The 13,730-nt window shown below is 44.3% G+C and overlaps 1 protein-coding gene across 2 annotated transcripts; it reads left to right on the top strand.

Moving 5' to 3' along the window:
* Window positions 1-1,354: 1,354 nt before the first annotated feature.
* Window positions 1,355-10,739, top strand: LOC132394193 (sialidase-2-like). Of its 2 annotated transcripts, XM_059970045.1 has the most exons (3): window positions 1,355-1,391; window positions 3,608-4,946; window positions 7,329-10,739. In XM_059970045.1, exons 2-3 carry the CDS (start codon window positions 4,719-4,721, stop codon window positions 8,451-8,453), a joined length of 1,353 nt encoding a protein of 450 aa, XP_059826028.1. In that variant the 5' UTR covers window positions 1,355-1,391; window positions 3,608-4,718; the 3' UTR covers window positions 8,454-10,739. The 2 variants fall into 2 exon arrangements, with proteins under 2 accessions (XP_059826028.1, XP_059826029.1); XM_059970046.1 differs by lacking the exon at window positions 1,355-1,391 and having other exon boundaries at window positions 3,513-4,946.
* The last annotated feature ends 2,991 nt before the right edge of the window (window positions 10,740-13,730 follow it).

The raw sequence follows: 13,730 nt of genomic DNA, 5'->3' as shown, positions 1-13,730 counted from the left end.
CCACTGTACTTCTTCCAAAGTGTCTTCCCTCCTTTAATCAAGGCCTGTATCGGGGCCAAGAGTGCTGAGAACCCCGGTAAAAACTTTCGGAAGTAGTTAAACAAACGCATCACCTTCCTCACTCCCCTTACGTTGACTGGGCATGGAGCCGATGGCCGGACGTCTGTCATCTGACAAGTCCTTCCTCCCTTGGGAAATGGTTTAGCCCAGGTACTGTACGGTTTGTTTGTCTATCTGAGCCTGTGTGGACTGATTTTCAACCCCACATCCTGCAGTACCTCTAGAACACTGGCCATTGCTCCTAAATGATCTGCTTCATCTTCTGAAGCAATGAGTAGATCACCTGCATATTGTAAGATGGGCGACTGGTAGGGCGTTAAATTGAGCTTTTCCGAAGTCTGCGCCGTGACTTTGTGAAAAATAGCCGGGTTACTGTGGAATCCCTGGGGGAGTCTGGTCCACTTGTACTGCCGCCCACCCAAATCGGTCTTGGGATTCAGGTGCTAAGGGGAGCCCCCAAAACCCACTAGCGATATCCAGGACTGAAAAGGTTTATGTTCTGGAGACAGGCCATTCAGGATTGTTGCAAGGTTCGCCCCGATGGAATGCAGTCTGGGGCTGGTCTTACTCAGGGCGGTATAGTCTATTGTTAACCGGTACGACCCATCAGGTTTCTTCACTGGCCATACAGGTGAGTTAGTAGTGGTCGCACTCTCTGAGTGTCCCCTGCTGTTCAGGTTCCTTCACTACACCCTGGACAGCTGCCAGCGCGTCAGGTTTTATAGGATACTGCCGATGGGGTTTATGCGGGTCCCCATCTATTTTAACTGGCTCTATCTTTACCTGCCCACAATCTTACTTGTGTCTAGCCCAAACAGCTGGGAATTGCTAACAAAGTAAACCATACACACCGTCCTGGCTCCAGTCTCTCATGATCGGGGCAGCTGCGCCTATTGCCAGCCAGGTTGTGTCTTCCGTTGGTTGTACGCGTTCGCTGCCCCTGACTTGTCCATATTATTTCTCCCTTTCCTGAATCTATAACAGTTCCTGCTTCCCTTAGGATGTCTATTCCAAGGATCGTGCACTCATTATTCGGACATACCCAGAAATACACTGGAAGCCGCACTCCCCGATTTCTAGTATTTGCGTCTCGCTTCTTTCTGCTTTTTCTGTTTTCCCTCCTGCTCCCGTAATATAAATAGCCTGTCCGGTTGTTGGCAAGGGTAGGTCAGTTATCCATACCGATGCCCCTGTGTCCAGTGCCGGCCCCCTATCAATGCCGTTGTGTACATCCGCGGGTCACCAGCGCTGGCAGTGGAGCCCTCCGCCACCTCTTTTTCTGCCCGAGGAGGCGCCGATACTGCTCTTTGACAGTGACTGGCTGCTGATGGGTGAGTGACTCTGTGTGTGCCGAGACCTTCGGCCTGGGTTTGGACACTGTCACCAGCCGTCAACTCCTTCACTGTCTCATACCTGGTCCGGCAGTCCTTCGCTAGATTCCCTGGCTGCCGGCGAGCAAAACCATCTCTCCGGGACATCACAGCGGCTCCATCCACTGTACCCACTCTGCGACTCCCTTGCCTTTTCTTTGGTCCATTTCACTGGCCCACGAAACTATCGCAGAGTAGGGCGACCCCACCGTTGTGCCTAAATCTAAAACTTCCCGCTGGGCTGAGCTCAGGCCTTCCTTCAGCATTTTCAGGAAGACTGGGTCGACCCTCCCTGGATTATCCAACCGGGAATACTCCTCATTTGCTCGATACTGGCCGTCTCATCAGCGTTTTGAATCACTGCCAGTATCGTTCCCCAGCTACTCCCCCCAGTCGCTGCCTCACTTCCCCTTTAAAAGAGGGATACCTTTCTTCATTACTGGCTCTCCCGGTAGTTGCCGCACCCCTGGACCGTCCTGTCCCACAGATTCTCGGGCACTTCGCTTTTACCATCGCGTGTATACCTCCAGGGTGAATCTGGTGAATTAACCATTTCCAGATTTCTGAATTCCCACAGGCGACTTTAAGTGAGGGAGACTCTGACAAAATGTTGTTTCTCCCCGAGGGTGAAATGCTTATGAATGGGCTATGAATGCTTATGAATCAAGATCAAGGGCTGGCTCGGATCATCCGGGTTCTCAGCCTGACGTTTCCTGACCAATAGGTGCCATCTAGCAGATCTATCTGGGTAAAACCTCTCCCTGAGATATCCCCACGCTAATTCCCACACTACGCAAAATATCAAAGACGGTACCAGTTAAACAGCACACAGTTAAAACCGCAGAGTACGGATTCCACAATCTGCCACTTTTGGGTACCTGAACTCACGGTGCCTGCTGTATTCCTTTGCATCACACTCGCAAACGCAGACACCGAAAAGCAGCTCCCCGAACGAGTATACCCGCTCCTACTCCGGCGTCTCGAACCGTCGGTAACCACCTTTCGCAGCTGATGGCTGCGTCTCCCCAAGTTAACACGCAAAGTTTCCTCACTTGCATAAACACACATGCACACGCAGACTCCACTTTTATATCTACCAGTTCAGCTCTCCGCGTTCCCGTGAACCACCGACCCGAACACATCAAAGTGTGAGTGTTATTTCAGAAAAATACTCACCAGCTTAGACTGCTAGGACAGCTAGCCACACGGTGGGTCACGGAGGCAATCCCTATCCTGACACCAAATGTTGTAGCGTGGATGAAATCACCGGAGAGAGAGTTACTGGTAGATACAAAGCAGCTTCTTTATTCGACACAACGAGGTACAGCAAGCATCATACGGAGACCTTTTGGAAAATGTCTGCTAGCCCAATGTGGGCTCGATATTTATTTGCTAAACACAAAGGGCAGTCCCCATTTACAAAGTACAGACAATGCATAAACAATGCTTTCTTTTGAAGCTGCATACAAAACATCGCACCTTCTGTCTATCCATGGCCTGCTCTACTGTCAAAATGAATCCAAACTCAGGTTGGAGGAACACCACCTTATATACCGGCTGGGTAGCCTCCAACCTGATGGCACGAACATCGACTTCTCTAACTTCCGTTAATGCCCCTCCTCCCCTTCTTACCCCATCCCTGACATATTTAGTTGTTTGCCTGTTCTCCATCTCCCTCTGGTGCTCCCCCCTCTCCTTTCTTTCTCCCGAGGCCTCCCATCCCATGATCCTTTCCCTTCTCCAGCTCTGTATCACTTTCACCAATCACCTTTCCAGCTATTAGCCTCATCCCACCCCCTCCAGTCTTCTATCATTTCGCATTTCCCCCCTCCCCCCACTACTTTCAAATCTCTTACTATCTTTCCTTTCAGTTGGTCCTGACGAAGAGTCTTGGCCCGAAACATTGACTGTGCTACTTCCTATAGATGCTGCCTGGCCTGCTGCGTTCCACCAGCATTTTGTGTGTGTTGTTTGAATTTCCAGCATCTGCAGATTTCCTCGTGTTTACACCTTCTGACTTCATCCTTTCCTCCTGACGCCCACATGTCTGGGCTGGTATTCACAGCCTTCAGGAATGCAAGTTACATCCACAATACATTTATTTGGTATTTTACGTGCTAACATAGAGGACAATTCATATTTATAAAGTATAGCTAATACTGTCTTCCAAACTACAGCATCTGGTCAAACTACGGCGTCAGCAGCGTCTGGTATTCACAGCTTTTATGAACTCACTCCGCAGTACTTTGTCAAAGAACAGAAGACTGGTGTCCGAAGCTATTTGCTATGTGTGAATGAGCTACACCCAAAAATTCACTCTAACAGTAACAAAGCCTGTGAAAGGTCAAGTCAACAACATGGGGGATTGATAGTCTGAATGTTAAGTTTAAAAGTGAAATAGAAATTAGTAATTGTATACGCTACTGTAATGTGTTACCTGATAATTACATGTGTGTTGCTTCAAGCTGTACAATCCTTATTTAAGACAAAAATTTTGCTCCTAGATCAAAAATTTTCCCCAAAAGGAGGGAGGTGTGATGAGATCTGAAGGTTTATTCAATATGGACTGTTCCTTTAAAAAGAGAGTGTGAGTGTGTGTGTGCTAATAAAGAGAGGAATGAACAGCCGGTGGGTTACCATGGTCACGGCAAGGCGGAGTTATATGATTGACAGCTGGTGTTCAACAGTTTTGGAATATATACAAGGTCAACTGGCTTTGTAATCAGACACACAGATACACGGAAGACACTGAGGAAACGGACACTGGATGAGCTTTTTGTGCCTACTAAAAGGGTGGGTTTTGCTCACAGTGTGGAAAAGCGGTGACAGGTGGAAAGCTATTGGTGTGTTTAACCCTTGCCAGGGTAGATAGCTTTACCGCGTGAAAACGGCACTCTGTTGCCTGTTCATGGTCGGTGATGTTAACAGCGAGTTTGGAGGACAACGGGAGGATTCGATGGCATTGGCGCACTGGGAATACAAATCACCTCTCTCTCTCCCTCTCTCCTCAATCTACTCAACTCAATATCATGAACTGAACTGATTTCATACCTATACCATCATAAGACTGTATCATTTACCACCTGAGCTTGGAGAAGTTTGGGAACTTTATTTACTCGCTTATATATGCATTAACTCTGCTAACCTGTTTGCTCTTATTGTTTTATATAATTTTATTTTACCTAATTACTAATAAAATAGAGTTTGGTAACAGAAGACTCAGACGCCAAGTTGTGTTCCATTTCTGCTGGTCCTTTTAACCTGTTACACAACATACATAACTACAAAATGTTCTGCTTTTCTACCGAGATGGCTTGTTCAGATACTTTGTGCAAAACCGATCTGTTCAAGAAAAGCACAGGACCGGGTGGATTTCGAATTCCTGCACTGCTCCACATTCCAGACTCAAACATACTTCTGGCCTTTGCAGAGAGCAGACGCGGCTGCAAAGATGAAAGTGCTGACCTGTTGTACCTGCGACGAGGCGAATATAATAAATCTTCAAAAGATTTCCAGGTAAACTAGAAGTAGAAATCTGAGAAAGTAAGCAAATGCTGATGAAGCAAATGTGACTATACTTAAAGTTTTGATATGTACCACATGTCAATCTTAAACATAGCTTGTGAATCGTCCTCACTGCAGAGGATATGCAGAGGAATGTACTTTTCCTTATTTTGGGAGTGATAAACCTTCTACAATTGAATTCATTTACCCTGTCTTTTGTCCACTTGCAGGAGGCAGCTTCCTTCCTCTCAGCTTTGGACTTGGAAGCTGCTGGCACTACAATACTAAGAAAAAAATCTCAGCTTTTCCCAGTTAGCATTAACTCGCACTTAGTGTGTCTTCACTGTTCGAATGTGGGTGTAACTGGCAAGGTCTTCCTTTTGTTTCTCTCCACAATTACTCACTGGGAATTATTTTCATGAGGTATAGCAACCTCTTTGGTGAAGGTTCTCCACAGAAGTTTCCAGATATTAGCCACTAATGAAGGAATGACAATATATTCCCACCTCTGGTGGTCTGGGACCTGGGGTGGAGGGGGGTGCGGGGAAGAATTGATGGCATTTTCTTCAGCTACAACCTTTGTAATTTTAGTTGATGTTGTGTTTGGGAGGTGCTGACAAACCAGGCAAATGATATAGGCTGGAGTACAGAGAATTAGGGAAGCAGCTTTGCACTGAATGATGTTCTAATGCTGTTCAAACTATAGTGAGAGTACGTAATCACTTTCTTGACCTGTGATTTGGGGAGTCATGAGGTGAGTTGGCATAATACCAGTCAGATCAGCCACAGTGTTTGAGTGGCTGGTCTGAATGAATTTCTGGTCAATGGTTATTCCTCCTCAGGATGATCTGGTGATTGAATGACAAGGGAAGGGTGTTTCCCATGATCTTATTGAATGCTGGTGCAGGCTCGATGGGCCAGATGGCCTGCTCCAGCTCCTATATCTTATGTTCTCTCTTGGTAGTGATCTTTACCCATCATTGTTACTCAAGTGGCATAAACTTTACTTGGTGTTTATTAGCTGACACTTAGCTTTTATCCAGCTCTTGCTGCATGCTGGGATAGAATGTTTCCTTTTCTGCATTGTTGTGAATGAATTTAAGTACTGTATAGTGAAATTGTCACTGGTGCCAAGCTGCATGGGTCCTAGTTCCCTTTCCTTGGACAACATCGTTGGCGTGGAGAGAGGAGACTAGTAGCAAAGGCAACTGCCTGTCTCCCAAACAACCCTGCCCAGGTCTGCACCCTGAAAACCTTCCAAAGCGCAAATCCATGATCTCACAAGACTAGCGGATGCCTGTTGTTAGAGTGAAATCGTCAATTCATATCTCCACTTATGACCATATGGAGCGAGGGGTGGACAGGAAAGCAAGCGTCTAAAATGACTATTCTGAATTAACTAGTACATTTTAAGGTTAATTAGTCTATGGAAAAAAGTAGTTGCAATGTTTCAGATGGAAAATGTTGTTACTTAAAGAGCAAGGAGTCTGTAGAAGATGTACTTCCAGGAAAGATCCCTACATTTGCGGATAAATGTGGAATAACCACAGATTCCTTAACGGTGCTTCCTTTCATCTTGCATTTCACCCCTTTTGTCAGTTACTGTCTTCAGTCTTCCATCTGCTACAGACTTTCCGTTTTATTCACAATTTGTTTCATCCCAAAAGACGCTCCATCTCCAGTTATTCCCAGTTTTGTTCAACGGTCATCTTATGAGTTGTTAATTGGGAGGGATGTCAGATATAGATTTTTTACACTGAGGGCTGGGTGTGTGGAATGCACTGCAATGAGTGGTGATAGAGGCTGAAACATTAGGAACATTTCAGAGACACTTAAATAGGCACATGGATGACAGAAAAATGTAGAAATTAAATTGATTTTTCAGTATGTTAAAAGGGCCTGTACTGTTCTTTGTTCTATGTGTGACAAATCTCATGTCGTCATGCCCTCTGTCGTAGGGCATTTGCTTTGTATTTCCCCAAAGCCTTGCCACCGTCTAGAAGGCAGGTCCGATGTCTGATGGGAAATTCTCCAATTCTTTGGATGAGAGAAGATCCAATAATATTTACGAAACCTGATTTTATTTCAGAGGAGACACCTTCTGGTACTGGGTTTACCATCTCTACGGTGGCTGTAGTACATGCTGTCTATTTAATCTCAGTAACTGGTCGTGTCAACTGAGAAACTGAATGCCAAACTCCTACTCCTCAGTACTACTTCCAAAAGTATCTGAAAGCTTATTAAACCTAAACCATTATAACAATATTATGAGAAATCTTCAACCTCTGTCACCCTCTCCAGAGCAACTAAGGAAGGGGCAGTAGATGTTTGTTTTGTTAACAGGGCTGAAGGAATTCTATTCTATCTGACTATGTCTTGGTCTCATTTTCTCAGTGGGAGGATGCAAAACCTATCCAGTCTGCACAACTAGGGAATTGCCGATCCATGAATCCTTGTCCCGTCTATGAGAAAGAAAAGAAGACAGTCTTTCTCTTCTTCATTGCAGTCGAAGGATCAACATCAGAGCAAGAGCAGATCAGAAGTCGAAAAAATGCTGCACAACTTTGTTATGTTACTAGTGTCGACAATGGACAGACGTGGGGTGACATTATAAACCTAACAGACAACGGTGCCAAAGCAGAGCCTTGTATAGGTGTCACCATCAATACATGGGCAACATTTGCCCTGGGTCCAGGCCACGGTATTCAGCTAAACAGTGGCCGTCTTGTTATCCCTGCCCATGCTCATGTGATAGAGTCCAATGAAATCAGGGTACGGGCTTTCACTTTCTACAGTGAAGACCATGGGGATTCCTGGCAAATTGGCAAATTTATATCTGGGGAGGAGTGTGGGGAATGTCAGGTGGTGTCATTGGATCAAGCCAATGGATCCAGTGAGCCGGCTTTAATATATTGCAATGCTCGGAACAATAAAGCAGATAAGAATCAGTATCGAGTGGAAGCCTTCAGTACTGATGGTGGAAAAACCTTCACAGAAGGGAAACTGGTGAAACAGCTGGTTGAATATTCAGCAGGTTGCCATGGCAGTATCATCAGTTTTCCTGCCTCAGACATTTCAAATATCCAAAACTATTCCGACCTTAAAAATTACCACACTCAAAAGGGAGGTGATGCTTCAAATTTTGACGTTATATTGTTCTCACACATCACAAACTCCAACCCACGGAGGGATTTAGGAATTTACCTTTGTACTTATTCTGGTGACCCTCAAACCCAGACAAAACCTTATCCTGGTGACCGTCTTACCTGGACAAACCCTTGGGTCTTTTTCCCTGATGAAAGTGCCTACTCAGAACTGGCATTTGTTAAACTTCCAGAGGAAAGAAATCCTGTTGTTACTTGTTTGTTTGAATATGGAGATAATAACAATATGATCTCATTTTGTGTTTTGCAAATTGATGATATTATTGAGAAAACTGTAAAGAAAATGAATGATACTGGGAATCCGGAAGTAGACAAATGCACAATTAGCAAATGCTTTTGTTGTTGCTGCTGCTAGCAGCTGGAATAGATTGTGATTGGGATTCTTGGGTCCCAATGATCCTATGGGCCCTTTTTACACACCTTTCGTTGTAAATGTCCTGAATCATGGGAAGTTCCCAACTACAAATGCATTGGGCTGTCCACACCACTTTCTGCAGAGTCCTGCCATTAAGGAAGGTACAATTCCCATACCAGGTAGTCATGCAGCCAGTCAGGATGCTCTCAGTTGTGCCCCTCTAGAAAGTTATTAGGCTTTGGAGGCCCACACCAACCTTCCTCAACTGTCTGAGGCGAAAGAGGTGCTGTTGCGCCTTTTCATCACACAGCTAGTCTGTACAGACCATGTGACTGTGAGGTCCTCGGTGATGTGTATACCGAGGAACTTGAAGCTGTTTGCCCTCACAACCCCAAATCCATGGTGTCATTAGGGGTTAGCCCATCTCCATTGCCCCTGTAACCCACAACCAGCTCCTTTGTTTTTGCAACATTGAGGGAGAGGTTGTTTTCTTGAACCACTGCGTCAGTGTGATGACTTCTTCCCTGTAGGCCACCTTGTTATTGTTTGAGATAAGGCTAAAGAACGTAGTGTCATCGGCAAATTTAATTAGCAGATTGGAGCTGTGAGTGGTGATACAGTCATGGGTATACAGGGATTAAAGGAGGGGACAGTACGCAGCCCTGAGGGACTCCTGTATTGGGAGTCAGAGGGTTGGAGGGGAGGGAGCCCACTCTTACAACCTGCTGGTGATCTGAGAAGACATCCAGGATCCAGCTGCACATGGCAGGGTGAAGTCCAAGGTCACTGAGCTTCTTGTCAAGCCTGGATGAATTATGGTGTTGAATGCTGAACTGTAGTCCAAGAACAGCATTCTCACATAAGCATCCTTTTCCAGGTGTGTAAGGACAGTGTGTAGAGCTCTGGCTACTGCAACATCTATTGATCGGTTGTGTTGGTAGGTGAATTGTAGGGGGTCCAGTTTGGGTGGTAGCAAGCTGCAGGGGTAATCCTTGACCAGCCTCTCAAAGCATTTGTTTATTATTGAGGTGAGTGCGACAGGATGCCAGTAGCTCAGACATGTTACCTTGGTCTACTTTGGTACGGGGACAATGGTGGATAATTTGAAGCAGGACGGCACTCTACACTGGGAGAGGGAGAGATTACAAATGTCAGTAAACACACCTGCCAGTTGTGCCAACCACACCCTGAGCACCCGCCCTGGGATGCCTTGCCACTGTCCACCTGTTGGAAACATCTGCGTACCTCAGCCTCAGAGATGACCAGGTTGCAGATTGTAGCGGTGGCTTTCCTCGGAGGGTCAGAGTCAGCGACATCGAACCTAGCCTAAAAACGATTGAGCTCATCTGGGAGAGAGGCCATGATGTTGGAAGCACTACAGCATCTGGTCTGAAGTCTGCGACGGTATGCAGCCTTTGCCACAAGTCACGTGAGCTAGTTGTGAATCCTGACTCAGTCTTGTGCCTGTAGTGTTTCACAGCCTTGATAGCTTTGTGCAGATCATAGCTGCTTTACTTGAGCTCTAGCTGATCACCGGCAATGGAGGCTCAATGTCGAGCTGTATGTTCATCGTATGAAATAACCTTCTGGCAGGTTAACTAAATCAAAGGAATTTTGTAATGCTTGCTAGCTTTGAAATGAAAATGCAGATATAACCACAAAAGCACTTTCATTCAATGCAAACAATCACAGCACAACAGGTAGTCAGATTCCACCTGCTGATACCAGAGAACACGTGGGAAATTTCCACATTCTGTATTAATGCCAGAGGTAGAGAACAGCAGTCAGTCTGCTAATATCATGCTCAGAAATAAATAAATGTAATAAGAGAGTTCATGCACAGAAACAGTAATATTTGAATAACCTTTTATTGAAAAAAGATCAGGCTCTTTCGAAATAGAGATACGCTTTTACGACTATTTCTTACAGTTTCTCATGAATCAAAATATTGCAATAAGTTTCTGCTCTAAAGAATGCAATGGTCAGTTGTTAATGATACAAAGATGAGTTTGGTTTCTCCAGTGTAAAGGTGGTTCCCTCATTGTGCTGATGTTTAAAGCACAAACTCTAATATCTACAGCAACTGAAAGTTGTGTTCATGATGACAGTGGGAGTCGGCCTTTGAAGCTCATTGATACTGTGCTGGCTGCATTATTTTTCACCGTCACAGTCCGATAGCAATTTGGTATTTTTCTGAATTAAAACACATTCTGCTGAAGTTTTGTTTTTTCCTCTTCCTTTTGTAAACCTAACAACTGCAGTGAGTAATAAACATTTGACCTGCAACATTGTAGACTTTGTCTTTACAGAATTCAATATAAATCATAATGAACAGATGCTGAAATTTCGAGCCCTTACCCATGTCCAATGTATTCTCCATCTTACCCCATTTCACATTGTCTTTATTAAATTCCCACAATAAGTGCTGGATTGTGTTAAGGACTGAACGTGCTTTAGCTATTTTAGCCTGAATTTCAGATTTAAGCTGAAATAGTTAAATTTCAAGTCTGCATCAGAGCCAAATTTGTCAACATGTTTTTCCATTTTCAGATGTGTGTGCTGATTGGACACATCATACTCATGCCCCTTCCTTGGTGTAAGGGGTGCAGGATGCCACATTTTATCAATACTGTAGGAATGTATTCAATACAGAAGATGATCTGTACAACCAGAGTGTCAAATTATTTCCACAAAAGATCTCTTAAGCACCACAGAATATATTCCATTGAGAATCACATAAATCAAGTCAAGTCACTTTTTATTGTCATTTTGACCATAAACCGATCGTACACTACACAGCACAAATGGAACAACGTTCCTCCAGCACCATGGTGCTACATGAAACAACAAAAAACTACACTAGACTATGTGAGACAACACAAGACTGCAGAACTACGCAGGACTACGTAAAGTGCACAAAACAGTGCAGCACAGTATGTGGATGGGTCTTCACACTAAATAGAAGGTGGATGGGCACCAGGAAAGTGATATTTAATAAAACAAGAGCCAGACAACGGTACAGGGTGCTGAAGGGGACATTCAGAGGCAAAGTGTGAGCGCAGGAGTGGAAAGCTTAAACAAAAGTATGCAAGAAAGATGGAAGTTCAAAGCAACACACACTGTGGGATCTCGGCAGGCCACGCGGCATCTTTGGAAAAGAGCGAACAGTCAATGTTGCTGAAACCCTTCATCAAAGTTCAAAGTGAAACATAAATTTATTATGAAAGTGTGTATGTGTCACCAGATGCTACTGTGATATTGTTGTCTTACAGACATTTACTGGAAAGTAAAGAAATATGATAGAATTTATGAAAAGCTATAGAAATGAGCTTCCTGATATTGTCAAAGTAATGCAGGAAAATTACAGCCAAAGCCTTTTGTTGATTGCAGAATACTTTAGGTTGCATAAGCGGAATCAAAAATTAGAGGAGACCATTTGGATTTTCGTGGTGGAATTGAAGAGATTGTCTGAGCATTATCCATTCAGTAAGGGGCTTAATGATATACTAAGAGATTGTTTAGTTTGAGGAATCTTAAAAGAAATCATTTAAAACTGAAGCCCAGCTTACATTTAAAAGAGCAGTGGAAATCACAGTTTCAATGGAAACTGCAGACAGAGACACAATTGAGTTGCAGTCTGGAATGAAAGTGAGCTTGATTAAATTGTTCAGAGAATGCTCATCTAAACATGAAACAGCCTGGCCAAACAAACAAGAGCTCACGTACACCAAACAAATGCAGATTTAAAGGTGAAGCTTGCAAAAAATGCAACAAAGTAGGACACATACAAAGAGCACATCAGGCAGACAAAAATAAATGGTCTACACAGGGAGCAAAAACACAGGGATAAGAGTGACACGGAACTGCATAGCCTTGAAACTTACAATGTGAAAGCTATCAACAGACAAGCAATATAGCTTACATGAGAAGTGGATGCCACATTGAGCGTGTATGTGGTAAAAATATTGTGTATCAGCATTGTGGGGACATGATTGGCTCAGACAACTACAACTTGATTGGAGATCCATCACGATTTGCATACCATGCCCCCTGCAAAGAGTCAACTGAAAGTGAATTAAGAAAGGTCCTGGATGATGCCACTGCAGTCTTCACTGATGCCATTGGAAAACTCAAACATCTCAAGGGTAAATAGTGTTAAATGAAAATGCCACACCCAAGCTTTGCAAACCCATCCGGTTCCTTCCACCAGCCATGATAAAGTAGCCAGTAAGCTAAATTACATGGAGGTTGAAGGAATTATTTCCAGGATTGAGTGGACAATGGGCAATGCCAGTGGTCCCAGCAGCCAAGAAGAACTGGCCTGTCAGGATCTGTGGTGATTTTAAGGTCACCATCAATCCCGTACTGAAAGTAGATCAATTCCATCTGCCTAGGATAGAGGATAACTTTGCAAATTTTTCTGCAAAAAAAACTTCAACAAAATGGAATTAGCTGAGGCCTACCTGCAGGTGGAGAAGGAAGAAGAGACCAAAAATGCTTGCAAATGGTCTTATCGCTACAATAGGCTTATTTTTGGAGTGGCTTCTGATCTGCATCTGCACTCTGGCAGAAAGCTACAGACCAGGTGATGCAAGGCTGCCAGACACTCAGTGTTACTTAGATGACATCATTTTTACCATTAAGGATAACAAGGAACATCTCCAAACCCTCAAGACTGTGTTAAAAAGATTAGAAGATTATGGGCTCAGAGCATGATGCAACAAGTGTGAATTCTTCAAAAGAAACATCACTTTCCATTGTCACATGATTGACGCATAAGGATTACACAAGTGTGCTGAGAAAATTCAAGCAGTGGTGGATGCCCTAAGGGCATAGGCTGTGTCCCAGTTGCAGTACTTTTTAGGATTCATCAATTACTATGACAGGTTCCTGCCAAACCTGGCTACTGTGCTCCTGCCTTTGTACTTATTACTGCAGATCTGGAAGAAATAGCAATGGACAACACAGTGTGAGTTGGCTTTCAAAATGTAAAGGAAATAATGTTGTCAGTTGCTGTAGTCACACATTCTGATCCACATTATCCCGTGAAGCTTGCCTGTGACACTTCGCCTCATGGGATAGGAACAATCATGTTACACGTTACGAGCGATGGAAGTGAACTTCTTCTTCATGTGCCTTGCTCGGGTAACACTTACCCAACAGGCTGGTATATGTCTAGGGGAAAAAGGGATCCAGCCACTCTCCAACCCACCTCCCGTACACGCAGGTGCTGTGAGAATCGAGTTTATGCCTCGAGCCCGCCAACAGTATCAAATC

Source organism: Hypanus sabinus, chromosome 5 (assembly GCF_030144855.1).
Source record: "Hypanus sabinus isolate sHypSab1 chromosome 5, sHypSab1.hap1, whole genome shotgun sequence".
NCBI classification, from domain to species: Eukaryota; Metazoa; Chordata; class Chondrichthyes; order Myliobatiformes; family Dasyatidae; genus Hypanus; species Hypanus sabinus.
Note: the sequence above shows the minus strand (reverse complement) of the source record. Positions and strands in the feature narration are given on the sequence as shown.